This window comes from Thunnus maccoyii, chromosome 17, assembly GCF_910596095.1.
Source record: "Thunnus maccoyii chromosome 17, fThuMac1.1, whole genome shotgun sequence".
Classification (NCBI taxonomy): Eukaryota; Metazoa; Chordata; class Actinopteri; order Scombriformes; family Scombridae; genus Thunnus; species Thunnus maccoyii.
This window is the reverse complement of record NC_056549.1, coordinates 14,493,160-14,520,645: the sequence shown is the minus strand read 5'-3', so window position 1 is coordinate 14,520,645 and position 27,486 is coordinate 14,493,160. Positions and strand designations below refer to the sequence as shown.

The following is a 27,486-nucleotide window of genomic DNA, read 5'->3' as shown; positions in this document are numbered from 1 at the left end:
GCTGCTTTGCTCGTTCCGATAATATGACATTCACATGCATTGTACATGTCGGGTTTTTCATATTTTTAATGAGTTCCCTTTTAAATTTGACCAGTTGATGTGCAGATATTGATACACATCAGCAAAGTTAGGCTCCCAAAAGCCCCAGCTTCAATGTATGTCAGCTGTTTCTAGTCATTTAGTGAGTTTCACATTCTACACTACAATATAAACCCAATTACCCAATATTTTTGCCCCTGTCTTGTAAAGGGACCCTAGATGCATATTCCTGTGGGGCTGTAAATTGCAATAAGGGCCCAACATCCAAGGCCATTGACAGCAGCTTCCTCATATGAACAGGTGTGGGAATTCCCTGTCAGTACATTTTGCAAATTTGGGATCAGGGTTCTCCAGATAATATCTTAAAACATTTCGAAGAAAGACTAAATATCTGAGTTTTATTTTAGACCGATGGAAATAATAATGATAAAGTTTATTTACAGAGCAACTTATCAAAACAAGCAATTACAAAGTGCTTTACAAGGAAGAGATAAAAAGAAAAAAAAGAGTGCAGCATTATCTGTAATATAGCTTTAAAGTGCTGCCAATGGGATGAAAAGGGCTGTTTCAGTGTTATCAAAAGGGGGCTGAACCTCTTCAGTTTGAGTGCTCCTGTTTTGTTTACCGTGACTCTCTCTGTCTCCCTCCCTGTCTGCTGAACCAGTGCAGGTAAATGAGGTGCAGCTTCAAAGTCAGATAGGAAAATTATCCACACGAACAGCCCCCCTACTGACGACTCAGTCTCACGTTTATTCCCCCCAGTTTGCGCCCTTGAGGACGTTACAACTCCTGTCCCATTTCTCCGGGGAGCGTGAGATTCAGCAGACGCGCGGTGCTCGCTCGCTCGCTCGCTTCCCTGCCGCATCTGCAGGGGTGGAACCCGGACTGTTCCAGGCCCAGAGTCCCCGGGAGTTTCTGCCGCTTCTGCAGCTCCGTGCACCGGCTCACGGTCTGCTCTGAGCCACCCTGCTGTGAAGAAATGGATTCCCGCTGCTGAATCAGCCCAGATAGGTAAAGTCGTGCCGACTCTATCACCAAAACCAACCATGGCTCTAGGCATGTTATATTTTTTATAGGATTAAATAGTGTGTGAATGGAAATGATTAATTGCATAATTTTATCTAACCTACCACAAGGTCACTCAACTTCCCATTGAAGTGTTATAGGGAAAATGTAGACAGGAGACAAAAATGTCTGTTAATGTACTTCAGAGAACTGTATGTCCCTGTTAGAGTACTAAATATTCTATTCAATATCAGAATTAACATGATGTGCAAGGTCATTTTAACCTCATCTTTGATTTCCACGTGCATACTAAATGTCTAAATGTGATGCTGTAGAGTGATTTATTATCATGGTATATCAGTAATTAATTATTTAGGACAAATTCATTATTTCCTCCATGACACACCAAAAAAGTTGATTGCAGTGGACCGCAGTCCACAGACAAATCCTTTGCCTATATATTTAATAGCAGCGGACTCACAATTATGGAACCCAATGAACTTGGATATCAATGTGAGTCTAATTTTAGTGTACTGGTAACACAGCACAGCTCTGATATCTCTTCTCTTCTCCATGGGCGTAATTCCATGCATTCAATTTGAATACGTTGACAGTTAACCGTTATCCCTCCTCAAACCAGGTGGTGTGTCTGTGTGTGTCTGTGTGTGTGTGTATGTGGTGGTATTACTAATGAATGAGTGGGAAAGGGGGGGATGCAAATACTAAACTGCACTACAGCAGCATCCCTCTCTTCTTTCATGTCACCAAGAACATCTTGGTCTTTGTCTTTGGTTTTGAAGCCAGGTCAGTGGATTCAAAATATCCTCACAGAAAACAAAAGTTTAACAAATGGTTGCATTTCCCAGAATAACTGCATTTTCACACAATGGAATAGTAAAAGGTAAGTCCATGCGGACGACCACACATCTCTATACAAGAACACACATTCTGCTGGCTCTTCAGAGGGGAATTTTTGATATCCATTTTATTACTTTTTATATATATATATTTGACCCTGGGATCAAAACTGCCCGGTGGTAACTGAATCACCCAGATGGTGCTGCAGACATCCGCATTGGTTAAAGTAACCCTTTAAAGGTCCTAAACCTGCAGATTTCCATTGTGAGGTCAAATTAAGTCTATTAAATGAGTTACTTCTTCTTCTTCTTAGCTACTACTTAATAAAACACTGTACTATACTTTTTGGAAAGACAAGAATAACACAGTCGCCTTTGTTGCTGTTATTGCACAACAACAAGGACATTCCTCACTTTGTTTTGAGCCTCTTTTCCCTTGTAAGGCAAACTTTGGGAGTGTTTTCTAATGAAGAAAAGATGGTCACTACTTTGAAGAAGATCACTGGCACCTACAGATGCAAATGTTTGCAAGGTGGCACATTATCGGTCTTTTAACAATGATGATATACTGTACGTGCGTAGGCTTTTCACACCAAACACATGAGCAGACAAATGTTATTGTTCACGATAAGAAAGCAGCGACACTCTCCTCAACAGCTGCTTGAGTGAAAGATCCACACATGAGATGAAATTTTGTACATGCCAAATTTGACTGCAAACAAGAATTTAATTTTGTGTAACCCTGACAGAGTTTTTAGAGACATTTTATAGACCAAATTGATGATGAAAATAATCATTAGGTGCATCCCCAAACCCAAACAAAAGAGTTATTATACTATATAACTGTACACTGTGATCATAGCAGGACTTAATTGAAAAAACAGCCACAAGGAAATAGATTGTGTATCCCAGGTTTAAAGAATGTACACTCTTCATTTGCATATTCCACATTGAGATTCAAATAAAGCAAACTTGTAAATGAATGATTAAGCTGCGTGTTTGATATTAAGACCAAAAGACGTTAACTTAGCACATTATTCATGTCACTGATAAATCAAGAATATTTACAAATCCAGTATGGTGTTTGTTGGTTTGTGCACTTGGGCACTTTCTGGTTTTAAGTTCCAGTGAAGTGCATTTTTCAGAAGAACTGCTTTCACTTCAATGAGAGATATCTCACGTCTACCTGAGAAATACTGAATGTGGAATGATAAGATGAGTGAAGTCACACCCTCAATGGGAAAACAGAAGCAATACGACCATGAGTTTCTTCATCACTTCATCACTACGTGTCTTTCACAGTGTATGAGAATGAAGAGTGGATGTGTGTGTGTCTGTGTCTGTGTGTGTGTGTGCACAAGTGTGTGTGTCTGTGTATGCGTGCTTGATTCTGTCAAAGAAATCTCTCCGACAGCGACACTCCTGGCAGGGTTCCAAGCCACAAGTGTTTTGGTAGAGTGGCAAGATAAAGTATTTTGCTGCTCTCATGGGACCCAAGAGCCTTTAGATAGAAGCGAAAATATTCCTCTGTGTGTGTGTGTGTGTGTGCGCGCGCACTGGTCAGGTTGCACTCTGTTTCATCAAACCTATCTTTTTTTCATTCTAGTTGTTTTGCAGTGCTACAGATAGCGGCTGTGTGTGTATGAAGAACCATTTTCTTTCATGTTTTTTTCAGGATCCCAGTTTGATGTTTTTGATTTTTTTTGGTAAATGTGAAATATTGGGGTTGAGGGCAGATTTTGTTTTTCATCTCTAATCTGATCGAAGCTGACACTTCAAGCCTTGAAATGTTTTTAGCTGCCCTTCTATTAACCCCCCTTTAATTCTTTTCTATATTTCTCCTTTGATCTTCATTTATTTACACATTTTACATAGCAGACAGAAACATTGGAATGAATTTGTGGTGTATGGTTTATTGTTTGGACATAGTCTAGGAATCATTCAAATATAGTAAATATGCATATTATTCAAACAGAAAATTGTTTTTCATCTCTCAGCATTTCCTTGTTCTACTTTTTGTGGACTTGTATTAGTATTTTTAGCCATGCCAGCTAGGCATGGATCTAGGGATGGCAATAATCTGTTGATCTGTCTGTCTGTTGACAGTCAGTCCACCACTTTGGTCCAGACTGAAATATCTCAACAATTATTGAAAAGATTTCCATGAAATCGTGTACAGATATCCATGGTGCCCAAAGGATGAAACCCACTGACATCGGAGATCCCCTGACTTTTCCTGTAGTGCCACTATGAGGTTCACATATGTGTTTTTTAGTGAAATGTCTCAACAACTATTGGATGGATTTGAAATTTGGTATAGATGTTCATGTCCCCCTCATTTAATAACTTTGGTGATCCCTTCACCTTTCATCTAGCACCATCAGATCAAATTTCCAATTTGTTCAACACTTTGATTTATGACCAAATACCTGCAAAACTAATAACATTCCCATCAGCCTTAACTGTATTGTGTTTATTAGCGAATGTTAGCATGCTAACACCTATAAACTAAGATGGTGAATGTGGTTCAAATTAGGCCTGCTTAGGCCTGCTTAAAGTGGACTTATTATGCTTTTCCTTATTTTCAGTCATATATATAATTTTGCAATGTCGGATGTTCACTGCTCTGCTCCGCTAACATTATGGTGTTGTTCCATTGTTTTGGGGGTAGTCATGCTGAGCCATGACTCCATTACACAGCAAGGCAAAGTAAAATAAGTAGTTTACCTGTTGAAAGTGTGGTGGTTGTCTGCAGCTCTTCATCAAACATCATCATCACTGTGGCTGTTTCTGCTTGTACTATTGCCCCCTGCATTATTTCTAACTGATCCACGTAACAAAAAGCTCCAAATGCTGTTGTTTTTTTACTGGTTTTTAGCACCACTAATGAAGCACTGCTAATTCAGTGAGGAACATGTTTAATTTCTTGTAAATTCTTCACAATAAAAGTCTCCTGTTATTTAGCCATTTAAAAGCTTTTAATTTTAGGCAGCAAAGCAGGAAATGTTGGGTTTGCATTGGCAGTAACTTAACACAACTCTTACATGTGCTGCCCCTCGACAGCTTCCGAGGAGCTAAAACTGCCTGTTAAGAGACAGAGGTTGAACTGAGGGGTTGCATAAAGGGCCAGTATAAAATAAGTAAGGAGTTTTTTTTAGCTGTGAATCGTGCAAAGCTCCTCTAGAGGAGTCCAGAAATAAAAAATTTAGAGCTGGAAATGAGCTTAATAGGTCCCCTTCAACATCACCAAGTTAGCATTGTCATTGTGAGAACGTTAGCATGAAGTACAGCTTAACAGAACTGCGTGCAGTAGTTTTATAATCATTTATATTTATATTGATATAAATATCATTGTAGAACTCATTCTGTGACATAAATATACTGTGCATATATATTAGTTAAGATAAAGAGGACTAGATGCATTTCTACAAAAATGACAGAAATATCAGTTAATTATTTTTGTTGATGCACTATATTATGCTTTATTTTTAATTAAAGGAACCTACCCAACTCTCTGTCCTCTTGTCCCTGTTGCAATATTTGAGGAAGACTAAGTTTAATTACAGTGTGTTTACACACTGTAATTAAACACTTCATACTATCTGATTACATTTTGAATAAAAATATTTTGTCAGAAGAGTATGATATTTTAAGATTCTCTGGCTCTGTGAAATGGTATTTGCTGATACTCATGTTATGTTGATTATCACTGCCCTATGATAAAGGATAGTCTCGGCAGCAACATGTTGGGGGACTGTTAATCCACTTAATGTGTGAAATAAAGTTATTACAAATTTTGCAATGAGGGTTTGGAACTTGTTTTGTCTAATGACCCAAACTCTAACCTCCAAGTAGGTAAAAGAAGGCATGAAATTGCATTATTTGCCCTGAGCCTGATAGTGATAAATAAAGCCTATGGTTAACTCTCAGCAGTAATTACTGCAGGGCTAACAGTCATCAAACAGAAAATAAGATCTGCTTGCAGAATAGGGTAATAGGGTGATAATGTGAACATTTCTGTCAGCTCTAACAACTTTCACAGCCTCCCTCTTCACCCGCCTTTGTTCCGTCCTAAACAGAGGAGACTGAAAGCTTAGTTAGTTAATGTTAATCACTAAATCCAGCACCCTGGAGGCCAAATTGCATTCACTCTGCAGCACAATAGATACATTGTGCTGAATACTTTTATCATTAGCAAAGCCATATTCTCCCATTAGCCTCCAGTTTATTTCTTTGACCTCTGAACACACACTAGAATAATCACACAACCGCCTAATTTATTTTTCTCTTTTAATGCTTCATCCAATCCCTCTTTCTCTTTCTACCCCCTTCCTTCACTCTGCCTGCTTTTTTCCATTTCCACATTTATTCCTTTGAAGGGTTAAAAGGTCTGAAATTAATTTGTAGAAGACGTGATTAATGTTAAGAAGTGGAATAATAATAAGAATTCAGGCTTTTGGATCACCTGCACAGCAGGTGTTTCAAGTTACACATAAATATTTTGATGGATGTACAGTATATTGTTGTTTTTAAAGTATTTTTTTACTCTCTCTGCAGTGTGATGTATCTCGCCTTAACCTGGCGGGCCACGAGGGCATGAGACTGCGAGGACGGCGGGATTTCAAACCTGACTCCGACCTGGAAGTGGCCCCTGCTCCTCCTGTTGCCTGGTTACCTGGCATCCTCAGCAAAAGTGTACGCCTGCGTTTACGTTTAGATCGCTGTGACGACCGAGGGCGGGGCTGCTGGCACCTGGTGGACTTGGAGGCGGAGTCAGAGCCAGTTGGGCGCAGACTGAGGAATCGGCCACCTAACACCTGTGCACAGAGTAAGACTTGATCCTAAAAAAAAAAAAGTCAATCCCTGCACTGTATTTCAAATGTGATATTGCTAGACAGATGCCAGCAAATATCTGCTGGCATGTAACTGCATGTTTTTGAATTGCACTTCAACAACAGTGGTGGGAAAAGTATTCAGATAAGTAAAAGTAGCACTACCGCAATATAAAAACACTCTGTTACAAGTGAAAGTCATTCAAAATGGAACTTAAGTTTAATTAAGGAAGTATTATAAGCAAAATATAGGCTACTTAAAGTCCCCCTCCACTCAAAAATGTGTTTTGCTTATTGTCCCCTTATATTGATGTTTGAGCTTCACTGTGCAGAATGATATATTGCAGAGTTTGCTGCTAAATGACCGTTTTCGCATTCATCTGCTGAAGGGGTCGAGTTTCTCTCTGTGCTCACCTTAAATGTGAGCTCAAGGCGTGTACCCTGTGAGCATGATTCGTGACATCTCAGCTAGTTTGGAGCCAATCGAGGTCCAGTATGCAACTTACACAATGTGATATGATACTTGAAGCCTCCAGTGCACATACACTGAGAATGGACTCAGTAGAATGAATGAAAAATATTTGCATATTCATAGATTCTGGATTTTTCATTGAGGGAGAAGGAGTAGATGTAATTTTAAAGATTTTAATGAGGTAATTCAACTTTTTTTTTTTTTGCAAAAAAAAAACATATTAGACACAAATTATTATTCAAATTAAAAATATTTTTAAATATCTTAAAACATGTCTGCAGGGGGTCTGTAAAGCAGACATAGGAGCAGAATGGAATGTCTCATTCATATTATATGGGTCTGTTGGATCATTATTACTGATGCATTAAAGTGTATTCAATTGTATTAAATTAAAAGGGTAGTTTAATCTAAAGCAATATTAATCTAAAATTTATAAGATAAATGTAGTGAAGTGAAAAGTACACTATTTCCAGCCTGAAATGAAGGGGTGTTGATGTATAAAGTAGCAGAAAATGCAAGTAAAGTACAAACACCACAAAATTAAACTTAAGTACAATACTTTACTAAATGTACTTAGTTACTTTCCACCACTGTTTAACATCCCTAAGGGAAAAAGAGCCACTTAAGAAGTCTGATTTCAAATGTGTGCAGTCTAGACATGCAGATGCATGTGTATGTGTGTGTGTGTGTGTGTGTGTGTGTGTGTGTAGGAGAGAGAGAGAGAGAGAGCATTTGTGTATTTCTGGCTGTGATTTATCAAATTTTCTCTCAGTTTTCCCCCTGACCCATAGCTGATGAAGAGCGCAATACTCTTCACCTTTCTTCTGGAGTGTGTTGTGTTATGAAGGGGCTCAGTGGAGATAAGTATGGGTGGTATGTGTGTGTTTGTTTGTGTGTGTGTGTGTGTGTGTGTGTGTGTGTGTGTGTTTGTGCGCGCGCGTGCGCGTGCGCATGTCTGATTGAGTGTGCGAGTGCTTATTTCATACACACATTGTTGTTTATGCATTTTATTTATTCCCACCTTATCACATGACTCTGGCGCGGGATCCGATTTCACTGTCTGTTACCATGGTGACGCCCTGCCTGAGCTGTAAATAAATTCAGGGGGTTTGTTACATTGTTACATTGATTAGAGAACACATACACACACACACACACACACGCAGAGACATACACACACTAATCTATTCTGCAACCAGGTGAGGGCATATAGTTTCTAGTGAAAATTCAATTATTTTCACTGGCAAAAGCAGACTAGTGTGTGTACATGAGTGTGTAGATACATATGTGGATTTTGGTGTTTGACAGTCTTTAGACTGTTTATATGTGTGTAGGTGTGCAGTTTAGTGAGTCATTAGCATTACTCACTTCATTGCAGTTTCCCTCTGCATAAGTGAAAACAGATACAAATCTCCATCCCCTGAAGCTAGTGATTAAGTTATGCTAATCATTGCTGATCATTGCTGCATCACTGTGGTGATAACAGTGGGCTCCAACAGCTTTCAAATGCCTCCCTCTAACATTCGGCTTCCAAACAGAGACAATATCACTAAGCTGGAGAATAAAATGGGGCGCAGGGGTTCACTGATCGCTTAATTGGTTAATTAGCCATAAACAAATTAGGCTGTAGTCCCAAATGTATTATGTTAGGGTGCTGTGTAATGGTGCAAATCTTCCCCTCGCCTGCAAAAAATATGGTGTTGTCTCATAATGTCAGTCAGTGTTAATGGGACCCCCCCTCCCACATATTCAACTCTTTTTAAAGTAAAAGATGATTATCTGTTCTCGCTCAGTCTGTCTCTGTCTGTAATGTGATGCGCCATAATGGGACAGGACTGACTGAGGAGGGACATCAGGATTAATCTCGCTGTGTAATTACTTTTATGATTTATGAGTCTGTTTCTTCACACACACACACACACACACACACACACGCACAGATGGGCCTGCTACCATCGTGGTCAGTGGAGATTAAGTGTGTGAATGTGCGCCAGTGCTCACTATCATAGACTCATTGTCTTGACCTTGCTGTTTACTGTCCCTTTTTTTAATTACTGCGTATGAGCTTTGAGTAATGAAACACTAGGTTTTCTCTGGCCTGTCACAGTCAGTGTTAAAACAGCTTGTGAGCGACTGCTTTACAGCCCACTCTTGACAAATCTCTTTACACACTGGCAGCGGCTGCGCGTGCAAGCAAGGGCACGCTGGCGTTTGAACCTCCCTTTGAAAGGATAACCTGATTTTGATTGAGTAGTTAAAACCCGCCAATTTCTTTGATCATGAATGGGAATCGGCACAGCAACCTGAGCGTAACTAATCAATATGTGGTGGTGAGAGAGTAAAGCCTGAGTTGTACTCTACACTTGTAGCATATGAGAGCAAATAAGCGCTCTGGAGCCTGTGTTTTCTTTTAATACTTTCACCTCAGAGGGTAAACACACACACAACCTTGCCTTTAGCTGGTCTTTTTTCTTTCCGTGTGTGTGTGTGGTTTTTTTTTGTTATAGATAAAACAAATGCTGCATACATGAGCTGACACAAAGGCAGAGGAAGCCCATAAATAAAAGGAAGAGATTGATCCTTGACAGCAATATTATTTATCACAAACAAAAGCAGCAGAGTAATCCTGAAGGGCTTCTCCCAAAACCTTTTGATGTTTACAAGAAAATTGATCTCATTACCTGCAAGAGAGTCTGTGTATCAAAAGGTAACACATTTAAGAGTGATTAAAAAAGACCATATTTGGGGATTTTGGTACAATTTCTTGACTTGAAATTGAAATTTTGAATTCTTCATTTATATTTTCTGACATCTTATTCAGAAATAATTTGAGTACAGATTACAGTTTGTAACCCCGAACGCTTGTAGCACAAAACACTGCTCAGCTTGAATCCCTTGTCACCCGCTCTAAGCTTTTTTTGAAGACAGAAAAGAAAAAACCCTGAGCTGCGGCAACTGTAATTACATTACAGACCCACACAGACACACACACACACACACACACACACACACACACATCGCTTTGAGCACAGCACGTCTGCCGGCTGCCGCGGGATGTTAGAGGCGGGTTGCTATGACGACTGAAAGGGGACACAGAGGAAGGGGGTTAGGGTAGAAGGGAAGGGAAGAGGAGGAGGAGGAGGAGGAGGGAACGGGGTTGTTTCAGAGGAAGGTGGTCAGAGATTGAGAGAGAGAGAGAGAGAGAGAGAGAGAGGCACGCACAGTTGCCGGCGTCTTGACAGTGGAGGCAGACAGTTGGAGACTCGGCAAGCCGATCCATCAGGGGAATATTTAGAAACCTGCTGCTGGGGTGAAGCATCACGCAGAGAGACGGCTGAGCGCATGGTAGGCAATGCTCGCAATGATCATTTTGTGCTCATTTTGAAGCTTGTTCTGTCTGAGAGGAAGAGGATGGAAGGCGTCATGCATATTCACGTGCTCTGTCTGTTTCTGTTTCTGTTCCTGTTTCTCATCATTCTTCCTGCAATGACAGTGTTTGTCATCACAGAAATAAGCTATTATCCAGTTGCCAGTCTGTCTGTACTGAAGTCAAGATCGGTGTGTTATTTAGCTACTGGCTATAAAAGATTAATAGGTATATGACAGCTTAATAGTAGAACACCAGCCTCTGTAAAAGCACAGCCTATCATCACAGAGCGACTTCACTTCTGATTCAGAGGCCATGTCAGGTAAGGGATTGAATTAAATGTTGGACACATCGATTTAGAGAGGGATGTATTGTGAGAGTAATGGTCATGTGGATGAATGGTACCAAGACGGACACTTAAAACCACTGCTGTATGTACAGTACCAGTCAAAAGTTTGGACACACTTTCTGATTCAAGTGAATGGGAAGGTACTGTATGTGTGTGTCTATCTGTGTGAATGCTCACTTGATTGATTGTGTGGGTGTTGTGGCTAGATGTGCTTTGCTCTTACTTCCTCAATGCGTGTGTGTTTGTGTGTGTGTGTGTGTGTATGTGTGTGTGAGTGTGGCTTTGTCTCTCTCTCTCTGTGCAGTAATGATATTTATTGCAATCTTTGCAGCTGGAGAGGGGGAGGGGTATAGTGAAGTACAAAGCATTATGTGGCTTTGTTTCTACTATTTCCTATAGCTTTTGTGTGTGTGTGCATGTGTGTGTGGGGGTGCATATGTGTTGGAGGTAGCAGTCTCAGACATGAGTTTCCGTTCCAGTTTGGAACTGAAGCAGTGTTGCATTTTAAGCCTCCACTTCCTGTTACTTTGAAATTACATGTAATAATCTCTTTCTCTCAGGTCTGATGAGTACCCTGTCCGCTGGCTCAGAGATGCAGACTCCCGCTCTTGGCCCCCAGTTCATAGCGGGGCCCCAGGGTAAGGTACCTGGCAGGAAGAGAGGACGGCCTCCTATCCGTAAGCTGGAGTTCCAGAGCCACTACGTTGAGCCTATGTCGCCTCTCAAGGTACCCAAGAAGAGAGGCAGGAAACCCGGTTTTAAGGTCAGTCAGTCATCATTTTATGGTGATATTGGTTCTTAAAATGAACCAGCACATTTTCATTCCTAGTTGAGCTACAAAGTGCTATATTTTAAAGGTACCGTGTGAAGATTTCCTCCTAAAGAGGACGTCTCATGCACATTTCCAGGTCTATATTTTTATTCTGGGGTTCTAGTGGAATATCTTTACATGATTTACAGTTCAAAAAACTGGCCCTTTATGCAGCCCCAGTTCAGTTCAGTTCAGCTACTGTCCCTTTAACCTCTTAAAATCCACCGGGTCGCCGGCTACCTGCTTAAGCCAGATGTAAGTGGAAGCATCACGCAGTAATGAGTAAAAGCAATTGGCACAATTTGGCCAATTGGAGATGATTGGAGAGGTTTGGGGACACCAGTGACTTTCTAGCTCCCATAAGGTTAGGCCTAGAGGTCTGGAATTTTATACAGGTTGACAAGATGTAGAAGGTATATGGTGTTCTGCATAGTTCTGGCATAAAGCATGTCGTAATTATTGTTATTCAAATATGACTCATGATAGACGAGGACCAAAAACACTTTTTTGAGCCTTATTTGAATTGATGTAGTTTTGTTTGTGTTTTAGCCACATGCTAAACAAGTACATTTCCAGAAACTGTAAGATGTCACCTGTCAAATGAAGCCTAATACATGCATCGTGGCCTTACAGTTCTTCTGTTATAAGCTTTTCCGTTTGGGTGTGCCAAATAGGCGAAAAATTCTATAAAAAGGGCGGATGTTAAGGGGTTAAGGCCCTCTTCCTGATGAGCCCACTCCGTTCTGATTGGTTAGCTCCCGGAGACTAGTAAACAAACAATAGTAGTCAGATTTTGCTTCTTTTTCCTGTTCTTTACTTGAAATATAAACTTCTCAAATACATCCATCTATGTTCAAGCCCAAATCCGATATGAACAGACAATGCCAACAACCCGTGGAGCAACCTTAGCAACAACCATACAACAAAGGCTACCAACGGACGGCTGCATGCGCAAACAATCTGATGTCATCATGAGGAGGAAGTAGAGAGGTGACTTTACAAACTGAGCATTCAGCGTGGGTTGAAGCCTGGTATTTTGACCTGAATGCTGCATTTTTACATACGTTCACCTCAAATTTTGGAACTTTAGCTGTTTAACATGGACCTCCGACATTATAACAATATATAAATGACAGAAAATCACAAAAACAACCAGAACATTTATGAGACCCTACATTTTGCCTTTATCATCTGACCTTTCATGCCACAGTTAGGTCAAAATATCCACCTGTCTAAACACTATGACCTATTAGTCTCCGCTATACATGCTAACATTGCATGCTCTGGTGCCACCAACTGACCAAAATTTACAGTTTTTGTACTATTAGTGGGAAAGATTTTAAAATCTAAGCATTTTGATCCTTTCAGAAATGTTTTTTTTCTGGTGTGTAGTCAGCATTATGATAACTGATATGTTTGTATGTGTGTGTATGCAGCTGAAGCCCAGGATGGTGATGTCCCCACTGGCTAACTCTCCTCCCAGCAGCACACCAGAGCCTGAAATGGGCTCTATCCCACAGGATGCTGCTATTGTCCCCCACTCTGCTACACCACAGGTCCTTACAGGTAACACAACAGCACACACATACACACCACAAAGCCAGCTTAACCCTCACAGGCTTTTCCTGTCTGGTAGCATGATTATAAATGACAATGGGACAGAGTGAAATCTTTGTCTGGATATTTAATTGAAAAAATTGAAAAATTATTCAAGTAACAATGTTTAATGATTTTTAGGCACTGAGTGCTAGAGCCATTCTTATGAGGAAGATGGTCCTGATATTTTTACACTTGTTAGACTCTCACTTTGTGGTGTGACTTTGTGGTATGAAACGAACCCTCCCTTCCTCTCTTTTGTTCTTGTACGTTATCTATTTTATCCCTGTGCAAACCTGCTCTGACTGCGACATCATTTCAGTGCCAAAATGCAAGCATATGTCTTTACAAGTGTGGTGCATTTCGTCTTTGTTCTCTAAATACACAGATGACTTGTTCTCTGTGAAGAGATATGCTTTAAGATGTCAAATATTAGACTCGTGCATTTATGCATGTTGAATCACAGACAACACAAGTGTCTATGGGCATGTATGTTTACAGGCTGTAAAATAAGGGATACAAATAACCCAAAAACATCATCTTTCCTATTCCCTTTCAATCTTTTTGCTTTCCTTTCCTGCTGAGGCTCTGGAGAGAATCAGACATTTTTAATTCTGTCACAAAAGAAAAAACATCATATAGCCACCCTTTCTGTCTAACTCGCTTTTTATTCTTTCCCTTTTCCCCCTCAGTCTGTCCTGCTTTGAATAAGCAAATATTTAAAGATTGCCTTTAGCATGTTTAAAGTATGAATGGGAATCTCATGTGTCAAGGACCAGTGGTTTGCTCTTTGTTCTTTCAAATCATGAAAAGTGTTTGATGTCACACTGTAGACATACAGTATAGAGGCAAGGCACATGCACACTCTCTCACATACACACACAAACCAGTTTGCTCCCTGTGGTGCCACCCAGACAGATATGTAAATCATTTCTTTGGTGAAATCGAGAAGCATTTCAAAAATAGTCTCAGTATTTTAGGAATATTATTTTGGATACTGTCTAAGCAGTGTACATCCCCTTTCAGACACTGATAATCTCATTATTATATTATTATTTTTATTATTTTGATAACTGATTAAACACAAAATGTATTCATTGGTCATGCCTCATTATTATCATGGTTCATTTAAGGTTTTTTTATGTTAAAGATGTAAGAAAAACATTATAGAGCTGTTGCATTTGAGCTGAATTTATTCCCTCTTAGAATGACATAGATATAGTGTTTGTTTTCAAATAGACAAAAAGCCAATCTGTATGTTAAGTATTACTGTAAAGTAATAATTTATTGTAAAATATGAATGCTCCTCTGTATTCTCTGTGTGTGTGTGTGTGTGTGTGTGTGTGTGTGTGTGTGCGCGAAGCCTCCAAACTCACATGTGCAGATCTTATCACATAATAGATTTTTTCAGTATACTATAAAATTTGTTTGACCTTTGTGTGAGCACAATGCAGAGGTAATTCAGAATCATCTCAGTAGAATATTTCCATCTAATAAATCTGTCATCAGGTAAATCCATAACTGCCCAGCTCAGGCATGACCAGCAGGCATCTACATTATTGACAAGCTGAAAATCGGTTGGCACAAAGGGAGCAGATTCAGAGGATTTACTGACTACCGTTCAGCTGATTCACATCCACCCAGTAACATGCTGAAGATGCTTTAACGCAGCTAATGTGGTTTAAACTCAGTGCATACTGTGTTTATACATAATATATTCAAGATGACCTTGGCTCTAACAATTTCACCTCCTGTCATTCCTCCTACAGCAGAAACGTCAATGCCTGATGACTTTTTATGTGACCCGCCGGGGGACTCCAAGCGTTACGCTGTAGACCCCAGTGACTCCGCCTTTAATGTCATGACATCACAGTACCCGCCAAAGCACTCGTATGGTTACCGCAGAAGCAACAGTTGTACTACACCGATGGGCTTGTGCAGACAAGCATCAAGCCCAGCAAGCTTCCAGGAGGGAAACAGGAACGGTGAGACTGTGCTTTATGGTCAAGATGTGCTCTAGCCCACTGGTTCCCAACCTGGGTGTCGTGACCCTTATTAGAGGTTGCCAAAGCTTCATGTGGGGTCGTGTGGCCCTCTTGATTTTTGGGGATTGTATTTCATGAATTTTTAAACTTTACATTGTTATTTAAGATATAAATCTCTTCTGAGGATAACAGTAGACATGAGCACAGGCTACATTCACAGAGACTTCACTCTCTGCTTAGCTAGTGTAGCAAGCCAGCTAAATAGCCTAGCGCTGCGTTAGAAATTTACACAGTTAAAACAGCCAAACAGCTAGTGGAACATGGCCAAGTGTCAGGAAGAAGAGAATACTGACTGTGTCAAAAAGAAGCCTATTACATATGTATGATAGTTACAATTTTTTAAACATAATACATAGAATTGTATAAAAAGTTCCTAAAAATATGCATTGCAATATTCACAGGAAATAATCTTTTCAAAATATATCCACATTGCTAGTTTGCCTGCAGGTACTGAGTTCACTATTTGGGGTGTATTGTACCACAATTAATTGTTCTGTAATGTTATTGTTGTGCATTGAATATAATATGAAATATTCATATTATGTCAGTTTGTCAGGGGTTGTCAGTTCACTCAGTGGTAAAATAAGGGTCCCTTAAAGAAAAAGGTTGGGACCCACTGCTCTAGCTGCATGCATGTTGTGCACACATGCTTTTACGGTACACATATACATAACAAGCATACATTTATTTATCAATACAATGTATCTTTTTATGTATATTTTTCTTTCATTTACATCTTGCAAAAGGCTAAACCACTTTGTTAGCAAGCTCTTAATGGCCCAACAAATCCACTCACAATGTTCTCACTTAAACTGATTAGACCTCTTTTTTAGGACAGTGGAGGTGAGTGCCAAATGTTCTTGATTTACATCTAGCTGTGGCTTTACTGATTTCCAAAACAAAAGTGGCTACAGTGGATTGAGGTCATGTCAAGTGGCTTTAGGAGGCTTTCAGTGTTTTCTTAAAAATTCAGGGTTTTTTTTTGTTTTTATTTTGGCTGCTGTATCACATTTGAGCATTATACATTTGCTCTGCCTGTCCCTTCTGTGTTATACAGTTTATAGCCCGATGCCAGATGCTGGAGAGTGCAAGCGTCCTGCTGGTAAGGACCCGTCCAGCTGGGGTGTGGAGGAGGTCGTGTGGTTCATCAAAGATGCTGACCCTCAAGCCCTGGGACCTCATGCTGAAGCCTTCAGGAAACATGTGAGTCCAGACGACATATCGTAGGTCACAGCTGTTGAGTGATACTGACATACTAGACGTACTGGAACAGAGTTTATATTGCAGCATTCATTGGGGCATCAGACAGGAAACACTTACTGAGACAACTGTAGCTCTATTCATCCATCACTTAGTTCCCTATTGTTCTGAATACAAATCAGATGTGAAAATTAAATGAGTTTTATTCAGCATTTTAAAAACATAGTTAGGTTTGGCTTAATAGTCATAGTAGCTTTTCTGTCATTTTTACTGATTTCAACTTTTAGTTTCTGCTTAAAAGTATCATAATGTAGTGTTTAGTATGATACAGGTGCAGAATTTAAGACATTGTTGTAAAGATTTTATTATTGTAAACATAAAGTTACAAATGCAAGCAGGTGACATAAGTGTTGGTTCTGTTGGTAACGCAGCTCTGTGTTGTGTTTCAGGAGATAGATGGGGACGCTTTGCTCTTACTGAAAAGTGAGATGATGATGAAGTATCTGGGACTGAAGCTGGGACCTGCGCTCAAACTCTGTTACCATATCGACAGGCTTAAACAGAATCGGTTGTGATTTGCCTCGGGGGTGGGGGTGGGATGGGGAGGTGGGGATGCCGAGCCCCTCATCACCTGGTTAACTTTCACTAAAACTGTACCGGTGCTGATTCTCTCAAACTGTTCTGGCTGTTCTCAGCCGTCAGCAATAGATCATGAACGCCTTGGGATCCAGATTGCGTACTTGACAGCTTTTACTGCATCTGCACCATATTTTGTTGACCAATTGGACATGTTGACTGTACATATTAAGACTATTTACAGCCACAAGCAAGTATTTAATTTCAATCTTTGTTTACTGGGTTTCTGAAAGGCTTCAGATTGTAAATAGTTCAGTTCCACCAACATGGCAGCTACTGTATAATCAAATGTGACCTGTAACGTGCACAGCTTGCTATATTTCACTTTCAGCTGCATCTACCAAAATAGAGATCCAGCAGTGTGAATTTTGGCAGATCTTAACCATGGACATAATATCAATATCTCTGAAGCTACAGAGACAAAGCTCATTAAACTCAAATGGTGCTAAACCTCAGAATCCTATTTAGTCTTAAATAAATCTTGTTTGAAAAAAATTAATTTTGCTGTAAACTGATGATAAAGTTGATCCCAGTATCGCAATGTCTGATCTCTCAAACTCTTCGGCACGTATTGAAATCTTTTGAAATCTTCTGCTTTTTCAGTCTATCTCAACCATTCCCACCCAAAACCAAAAACTGTGCTGCTCATGTGTCACTGTGGAACACAGCTATTCAGTCTCTGTGAGCCAAAAAGGAAAAAAAAAGCAATAATTGGAAAATCAAAGGCTTTTTATGTTTCGATCCATCTATTCAGCATCAAGCTGGTTGGACATGAAGAGGAATTGTTCTTAGAATAAGTTGAAAATCCTGACACATAGCTGAGAATTTTGCTTGATTCTAATCCATATTCTTTCATTTCAGTGTAAAAACCTGATACTTGTGAAACTGCGTCAAAAACAAGCGATGGGTCACATCCAAGAAATGTGACTCAACGTGACTTGATAACTTGCGCAGTTTTTTACCACAAACCACAGCACACAACACAACAGTGAAGCGATATGGTGCCTCATCAATGTGAAATCACATAGCCAGCACTCATACAGGATGGAAAGGAGACATAGACAGAAACTTGGGGCTTTTTTTAACCATATAATACCCATGAATTGTATATCGTGTTGTTTGACATGACGATACTGAATAGCTGGCCATTTTGCAACCTTGCCAGTAAAGTTTTTTTATTTACTTGAGGTTGCAAAATGGTGTGAGAGAAAGCAACTTGTAGCGAACTCATACAACCTGGTGCTCAACCTTTACTGCCACTACAATCTCAACACTTTAATTACTTTCTCACACACTTCATCAACAACTGTGTGACTTCCATAAAATACAACAGTTTCTCATGCAATACCTCTTCATTCATTTTGAATATTAAATCCTCTGATTCATTTTTTGTTCTGCTGTATGATAAAGCAGTATTTCATCTCCAAACTGTAAAAAGCGACAAACTATTAAATGAAATGTCTTAAGCATTATATAGTAGCATTTTTTTTTATTAATGCAGTGCCTGCTCTGAATTAAGGCTATGCAGCCACTAAATGCTGTTTTATCATATAACATTGTACAAACAACTTGTAAACACAATAATGATCAATCACATGCTGTATATGGCAAACTTAACCCAACAACTGTTCAATTTGTGGTTAAAAACAACGCTTTTTTACTTACTGTACATTCATTGTTACACATTTTAAACTTTTACCGATGTGTTTCTATGTGTTTTGCTTATTTAAGTCTGGGTGCCACAGACTTGTGTGAAGTACAGCATGTATGTATATGTATGAATTCTGTATTTCATGACTGTCTTGAGCCCTGCTGAGGTATGGGCTGCATTAAACTTCTGCATTTTATTTTCCAGTTTACCACTTTCAATATGATAACTTGATTTCAGTGATGCGAAGGAGTGCACAGCCTCTAAACTCTAAACTACAGATATTTCCATTTTTTTCCTGCAGATTTGATCAATCATGTGACCCATATGAAATCAAATTTGATTTATTTTGACCTTTCTTCTTTGTATTTTTTTAAAACACACTGTTCCTCAGACAAAATAAACTTGCTTGTTTAATGAGCTCTGAGTAGCCTTCATCAGATTTTGTATCTTCTGTCAAAGTGAAAAGGTGTAAAAGGGTGAAGATTTAACCTGTACTATATTTTGAATCTATCTATTTTATTTGTAAGGGACCATGTCCAGTATTAAACATTAATGTTACCATTTTATGTACTGTAAAAGAGTTAGCTTTCAGCTCATTTTTATCTGCAGTCCCTTTGGCAGGTCATGATTAAAACGTATAACATCACAATAAAAGAGTATGAGGCAAAAAAACACACAGTAGCACATCACACACAAGCCAGAGTGTCAACTAGAAATGACAAATGTATGCTTGACAAAAAGCAAGGTTATTTGCATACATGCCAATAAAATGTAGAGTCAATGGTTACAGAGTAGCTTTTAGCAGACATTTACTGTGGTTTTAAAAGTACTGATGGAGCTGCAGCTCTTCATGTCGTCAGGTGGGGCGTTCCACTGAGTTGTGGCTTTCACAGAGGATGCTGACTGCTCAAATACACTGTGACAAAATGGTGCAGTACAATCTTTTATAGCGGATATTCTTGAGGATTTTAGAGAGTTCTCTGAACTCAAATAAACAAAGTCACATAATGGAGGAGGAGCCAAACTATTTGAAATTTTATAACACAAATTTGAATATAATCTAAAATTCTCAAAGCTCAGTAAGTTGTATTTCTCCAGTATTCTGCAGTGATGATAATGCATTGGCTTTTTTTTTTTTTAAATCCAGGTTTGTTTATATGAGGACACTAGTGGTTTTATGGCTGTTTCTCCAGCCTGCCCCCAGCATGTAATGCAATTTGACATGTACAATATAACAATTAGTAGTAGTAGTAGTAGCAGCAGCAGTAGTAGTTGTTGTTGTAGTAGTAGAGGAATTAGCACTAGTAACTAGTTAACATGGGCCAAATTATTGTATATTTGGCCCATGGTTTCTGGGAGATTAACGTCGCTGTAATATCGCGTGAGTACAACAATTTACTTCCGTATGCGATGTTACTTTCCTAGGATGGCGAAGTCACGTCCCGCCCTACTCTGCCTATGATTGGCTTACTCTGATACATACCGTTATCCTAACCAATCAAACTCCTCATGCCCTAAACCTAACCAACCCAACCAATGAAGGTAACGAATACTAACCAATCAGAGACAGAGTAAGGCGGGTCATGACTACGCCATCCTAGGAAAAAATGGCTTCCAGCATATGAGTTTCATGCAGCTTACATACGAATGTGTGCATCTGTCAGACAGAGGTGAACATGGCAGACGTCTCGGAGAGGACACTACAAGTCGCCGTCGTGGTTTCTTTCGCTGCCGGCTTTCTGGCGGGGTGGCAGGCCAACAGAATGAGGAGAAAGTTCCTGGACTGGAGGAAGAAACGGCTGCAAGATAAACTGTCAGAAACACAGAAGAAAATAGATTTGGCTTGAATGGTAACGTGAAAAACTGCCCTGAACTACTTCGACAAATGAATGTAACTTAGGCCTGTGGTCCATTAGCAAGTGTGTGAGTGAGGAAAATGTTGGTCAGTAAATCCCCAGCATGGTTAGTTTATAGGTTTTGGCCAAACCACCTGTCTGCCAGTTAGCTTTAAGTTATTTATTTAGATATAAATTATGTCTGTTTGTACAAGACACATTGTCGGCCAAACTGTCAGTTATTAGGTTGATAGTGACAGCTTTCATTCTGCTGTTTTCATGTTTTTTTGCACTTCTTTCATATTTTCATAGTCTTATCATTGATGCCCAGTAGAACAATAAGTACTCAAACCCTTTACGTAAGTAAAAATACCAACACAGCAATGTAAAATACTTCATTACAAGTAAAAGTCTTGCATGAAAAATCCTACTCAAGTAAAAGTACATAAGTACATGTAGTTAAAGTATTGGTTTGGTCCCTCTGACTGATATATTGTTATACATGACTAGCTAGTTTAGTCCAGTGGGTCCCAACCTAGGGGTTGGGCCAGTCCAAAGGGTCACCAGATAACTGAAGGGGCGTGAGATGATTAATGGTAGAGGAAAAGAAAAAACAAAAACTCTTTGATTTTTGGTGAAATATTGGATCATTTGAACATTTATTGAAATGAAACCACGTGAGAAGTTTAGAGGGAAAAAATCACAATTTGGTGGAGCTGTTAACAACTCATAGACATCTGACATCTGAAAACACGTCAGAAGCCAAAAAAGGCTGGAAACCACTGGTTTAATCTGAAACAATGTGTTGTATTTTAAAAGCTTGTTCTTTATCCATTGTGTCAAATCTTCATCTGAAAAGTATCTAAAGCTGTCAAATAAATGTAGTGGAGCAGAAAGTACAATATTTCCCTCTGAAATGTAGTGGAGTGGAAGTATAAAGTAAATATAATTGGCTACTTTCCACCACTCTTGATTCCTTCTTTCTTTCTTCCTTCTTCTTTACAGATTTGGGGCTGCCTGGTTTGGATGAATGCTGGTCTACTTTGGTGCTGGATCCTGAATGTTCTGCACCTCTGCGTCTGTCACCGTGGAGATGAAACCTCAAGATTACCTATCTGTGTCCTGCACTCTTTACATTTTCCCAACACACCTTTTTACATCAAGACGATGTGATCTTTACTAAACTCTGTGGAGTCAGACATTTGAGACACTCACGTGGAAGTTGTTGGGGCTCTGGCTTCAGTGGTTTCCAGCCCCGACATGTCTCCGTCTCTGTCCATTTCATATCCGGTCAAATAAATTATTGTGTTTTTCATGTTTCTCTTTCAATGTGGATCTTGTTCATTTGGCAAGCCAATATTCCATCCTGAGGTTGCAGCTTTCCTGTTCACATGTCCTCTAATCTGTTGCCTTTTCCTCAGAGATACCGGTGCACACTAAGCTGCCCACTTAACTCAAACAGCGACATGCACAGACAACTTAAAATTTATGTAACAAAGATTGTTAACAATGGTATTAACTTCCAGACCTTGCAGGAGCTGTGGTTCAATCACCTTCTCCTGTGTGACTTTGAGCACTTCAAACTGCTCTTGTGCATTCATATACTACTGGTGTATGAGTGTGTGTTTAATAGGAATGTGAGGCCTTCACCTCACACATGCACACACACACCTCCAATGTGTTCCAGGTTGATGGTGAGGCTTTGTAAAGTGTTTTCCTGTCAGAATAAAAGTCCCACATAAGTAGAGTCAATTTACCAACAAAACAGTCAGCAGTTATCCTGATTATAAGTGTCTGGGAACCTGAAACTACAAGCTGTCAATGTAATATGAATAGTAATATTAGATGTTTAAGGTAATAATGGAACCTTACAATTTTAACTTTGAGTGGTGGCACCATCTGCTGGATACAATTCAAAATCAAAACTTAGAAATGGGCTGTTTAGACCCTTAAATCAGTGCTGTATGAAGACATTAATACAAGTATCATGCATCATTTTTGTTATGTGTTTAAATCTTAAACCACATTGTCAAAGCCTGTCATACTTGTCCCTCTCCCTATATGTAGTTTTGTTGACTTCATGAGAAGCAGGACATTAAATCACAGAACTACAAAAGCCTGTAAAGGATTGCACAATAATGTCTGAGAATTTTCATTTAGGTTATTGATGTAAACATAGCAAAGATACAAGAGTTCAGGTAACACGGTAACATCATACTACCAACAAGCCAACACAGAAAATATCTAATGCAGTATCATCAATTCAAGTCAAACATTCAAGCAATAAATTATATAGTTCTTAAAAATACATGCAAATTATAACTAGGATGCTAAGATTCCCATTAACCTTGATCTGACCGCTGCTGGTGTTTTTTTTTTTTTGTAATGGGTAAAGGTATCTTATTCCAATTCCTGGCAGAACCAAAGCACCTAAAAAACCAAGAATAGGTGTCAAACCTCAGCACACACAAGACAGCAACATAATTTCTTATCTGGTGAGCAGAGTTCCCCTGACCCTCCGTCATTACCATAATAAATGAAGTGTTATTTGAACCATATATATGGTTTAGCTGTATTTGGTCACTGCTGCTGTGCATAGCTGTATATAATGTAGAACTTTATTCCCAGGATGGTTTTTAATGGCCTACAGCTGCACATGTTCACAGCTTGTCTATAGGTGGTGCTGGTGCACTTTAGTACTTAATGCCAACAAAAAACAAGTTTTTGCCTACAGCATTTTTGTCACTGGTTCTGAAATTAGATCTTGAGAGCAGATCTCTCTTTTTCATCATCACCACTCTAACAGGCCTATTACTACCTCTCAACAAGTGTTTGACAAGACCTTAAGAAGTCCCCTTTTTCCTGTAGCACTCCATCAGTGTCGTGATGAGAAAGAGGGTGGAGAGGGTAATGCAGGAGAATCAAGAGAAGTTAAGACGGCAGATAAAGACAGAAAAAAGTCTTTACTGAGCTTCATCCTGCTCCCAGGAGTATAAAATTTGCAACTCTGCACAATATATCAGCTGTACTACTACTGCACTTAATATAATAAAGCTGCCAAATCAACAGGAAAAAAATAAGGCAACTTTTTGAGGGGGGCCTTTAATTATATGTGGATTAATGTGACATCTAATTCCAAATCACTGTGCTCCAGTTGTTGTAAAGTGTAGTTCAAATCATATTTTAATAAGTTAATAGGAAAGTATTTCAGAAAGTTGTGTCAGCATTTCTCAGTAGAAAACGGCCTATCTGATCAACACTCCTGTTTAAACCTGCTTTTTGACATGTTTATAAGGCCTGAGTATAGAAAAACTTTCACTTATCTTCATCTTTATGAGGCTTGTTGGACCAAATAACATAAGGTGCAGTCCTACTATTCAATACAGGCTATTGCACAAGACTCATTATAAATATATTAAGTTTGATGTCATAAAACATCACTAAAGAGAGCTCATCAGACATGTAAAAAAAAAAAAAAAGCACAAAATATATTTTTTTAAAGATCAAATACTCAACGGATTGCAGCTATATGTTGTAATCTAGTCACACAATACAGTCACAGAAAAACGTCCTTGGGCTTTTTTCCAGTTTCATTGACTTTCTCTTTAAATTCACTTGAATGGCTTAGCCAATTTTTTAAGGAGAGAAAAAAAAAGAAGGGTTGACAGACAGCTTAGCAGGAATTAAAAAAGTGTGAGAGTGTTTTGACAAATGGAGGGGAAAATGAGTGTCATGGGAGCAGAAGTGTGTAGCTGTTAGTGTTTTGGCTGGTATTCTGGAGAGGGTATATTTGTCCCTCAATGTCTAATGCTATGGCGAAATTGTGATGAATAGCTTGCTGGAGTGTGGTGTATGTGCATGTGGCTGTGTAGATCTGTTCCCTGTTTATTTTGAAACAAGCTGTGTGTGATGGCGTGCAGAGCTTGTACAATCAAGTATTTTCAAAGGAGATGAGTGGGATAGTGACTAGAGAAATGATAACGTGCAACACAGAGGGAACAGAGAGAAGGAAGGAAAGGGAGAAAGAGTGAGATAGAGTTCACATTGGCTGCCATGATTGATCTGATTTTCCTAATTGGCACGTAGACCTCAGAGCCTATGTCCTTCGCCTATATTGAGTGTGCTCAGTAAGTGTCATGTTTAATAAGCTTCCTGATTGGCTTTCTGGTTGTGTGATTGTGCCCTCTGGCTACTGGATGACTGCAAAACAGAAAGGAGAGACGAGAGGAGAGAAAAGAAGACTAGATTTATAGAGTGAAGATATTGATTTTTTTATGCAAAAATAAAACATGAATAAGACTGTACAATTTATAGCTCTGAGACACACTAGCAAATATGAATGCAGGAGAGAGCTGAGCGTGCATTTATGTGTAATAGAGCAGAAAAACCTATACCTTTTCTAATGTTTTTCCCACTCATACAAACATAAATATTGTATGAGTACCAACAAATATGGACAGATACACACACACACATATATGCCTGAGCTTCACAGAGCTTCAATCCAATACACCTCACACACGATTGAGTGTTTAGAGCATTTTTATGCATGACTGGGACCATGTCACAGAGAAGTACTGAGACTGTGGATTGGAGTAATATGCTTCAAAGATTTCCATTTAAATGGTGATGTGATTATGACTCGCTTTATTTGATCGAGGCTTATTTGTAACATTTTTTCTAGAAGGCTTTTATGTAATTGGAGAGAGAGCAGCAACACCTCCACCTCCACTAGAGAAATTTAAACAAGTGTCCTAACCATACTAACTAATCAATCGCTAATATAATTCTTTAAAGTAGAGCACCGGGTTTTCTTTTGTTTCATATCTGTTAAAAATTTTCTCAGAACCACATGCTACTGAGACCTCCTTTACAAAGGCATTATAAGCTGTAACTAACTTCATTAATGGTTGATAAATCATTTAGTTATTCATTACATCACATTCATTTGGCAGACACCTGTTTAATGTGACTTGCTTTTTTTTTTTACCATACACCATATACAGTATAACTACAGCAATTTGAAGTACAGTGTCTTGCTAAAGGAGCTGAGAATTGAACCAGTGGACAGCCTCTCTATCAACTGGCCTGCAGGCACCCCAGTGCTTTATATATCAGTAATAAGGCATTAAGTTTACACATTTGGGATGCTAGTATGCGAAAAATCCCTGTAATTGACTTGTAACCTCCTCTAGCACAACACTTGCTCTGTCTTTTTAGCTAGCTCTCACAGTTACTAATTAATAAAGCCTTTAGTTATACCTTAAGTATGTCTTATTAGATACTGATACCACTTTGTCTTAAAGATGAAAGGAAAAAAAAACATTTGCCAAACTCTATGCAGCACAACGAGCTGTTGATATGATAAACTTGTTAGCAAGCTGCTTATTTACACATCAAGCAGACATAAAGCAACATTAGCACTGATTTGAAGTTGTGTTTTTGGCCACCCGATGAATGTTAAACCAATATTTAGTCTCCTTTTGGGTCTGTTTAGGTCTCAACCAACTCCTGGGGCAAATATATGTCTCTTTAACTGCTAAATGCTGCTGACTATAGTTGCCTACTTTGTTTCTCAGTGATTTGTTCTGGAAACGCAGCCTATAAAGAGTTTATCTGAGCTTTTTAACTTAAACCAATGGCTTGCTGCTGGAAAAAAAGTTGATGAGAACAGTGAGACTGCACCAAAACTGTTAAGGTGTGGGATGTAAAATCAAAATAAGGAGCTGAAAGACACCAAAATGGGTGGTAAAGGGGTGAGTGGAACTGATAATGCTCTGTGGGTTCATCACTAGTCCTTTCTCATTTCATCAGTTGTCATAAAAATATTGATCTGTGCAGCCTTAAGTAATGGCTAATGAAAGGTGTTCAAGAAACAGTTGTATTACTCTGATGAATAAATGGTTCTGCTGTTTTTTGCTGCCTTCAGGAGAATTCATAACAAACTTTTTTTTGCTCAAAGGAGCTGGAACTTTTGCTTTCCTGTCAACCTGCTGTTCTGAGAGTGTGTTCAGTGGTGTAATGGGTAGAGTGTGGTACTAGTAGCTCTGCAGGGTTAGAGCTTCATTTCCCATTGGAAGTACCCATATATGGATGCACTCAAGAGGCTCTGGATAAAAACACCAAATAAATGACAGATGCATTACGCTATATACAGTATTGGTACAGACTGTCCGACCTGCTCGTATCCTCTAATGTCTCTGTTTTTAGTTCTGAGTACACTTGAACAATCTGGACACACTCAAGGGAATGTTTGTTGTTTATCCAAGAGGGGTTGAATCGAGGGCAACTGTACTTGGTTGTGGATACTCAAAGACATTTCATCTCTCATCCAAGGGGCTTCTTCAGTTCTAACTGACTGGCAGGGAGTCCTAGCTATTTAACCTCTGCAGGGTCGTTATCAAGATCATTGATACCACTTGATTCATTAGTGCTTCTGTCTTTTTTATGAAAGTTGTTGGAATCGTTGGAGTCACCTGAGGTCAAGTGTAAACAACAGTCATTGGAGTTGTCACATGAGGCAAAATGTGACTAGTTGTTAAGTCTCCTGCGAAGGGTTGACAGGACAGCACTGTAGGTGGGGTGGAGGGGGGGGTATGCAGAGTTGAAAATCCTCCTGAGTTTCTCAGATACTCCAGACACATATTGAATGATGGTGTTGCTGCATTTATTCCTCTTTTCTTCACCACCTGCAGTGTTGGAGTTCTTCCTAGATCTTGTGGCTGTTTTCACAAAGGTCCAGTTAAGGTATCCACAAGCTTTAAGTGCATCCCTCAGGTGTTTGTGCTCCT

The 27,486-nt window shown here is 39.3% G+C and overlaps 2 protein-coding genes across 3 annotated transcripts; both read left to right on the top strand.

The window, feature by feature from the left end:
- Positions 1–662: 662 nt before the first annotated feature.
- On the top strand, positions 663–19,277 carry scml4 (Scm polycomb group protein like 4). Of its 2 annotated transcripts, XM_042389500.1 has the most exons (8): positions 663–708; positions 802–1,050; positions 6,459–6,729; positions 11,482–11,684; positions 13,169–13,298; positions 15,098–15,313; positions 16,431–16,576; positions 17,023–19,277. In XM_042389500.1, exons 3-8 carry the CDS (start codon positions 6,498–6,500, stop codon positions 17,146–17,148), a joined length of 1,053 nt encoding a protein of 350 aa, XP_042245434.1. In that variant the 5' UTR covers positions 663–708; positions 802–1,050; positions 6,459–6,497; the 3' UTR covers positions 17,149–19,277. The 2 variants fall into 2 exon arrangements, with proteins under 2 accessions (XP_042245434.1, XP_042245435.1); XM_042389501.1 differs by lacking the exons at positions 663–708; positions 802–1,050; positions 6,459–6,729 and adding an exon at positions 10,712–10,894.
- A 1,177-nt stretch (positions 19,278–20,454) lies between these two features.
- On the top strand, positions 20,455–22,024 carry LOC121882538 (mitoregulin-like). The gene is made up of 2 exons (XM_042390867.1): positions 20,455–20,710; positions 21,701–22,024. The coding sequence occupies exon 1, from the start codon at positions 20,537–20,539 to the stop codon at positions 20,705–20,707; it is 171 nt and encodes a 56-aa protein (XP_042246801.1). The 5' UTR covers positions 20,455–20,536; the 3' UTR covers positions 20,708–20,710; positions 21,701–22,024.
- The last annotated feature ends 5,462 nt before the right edge of the window (positions 22,025–27,486 follow it).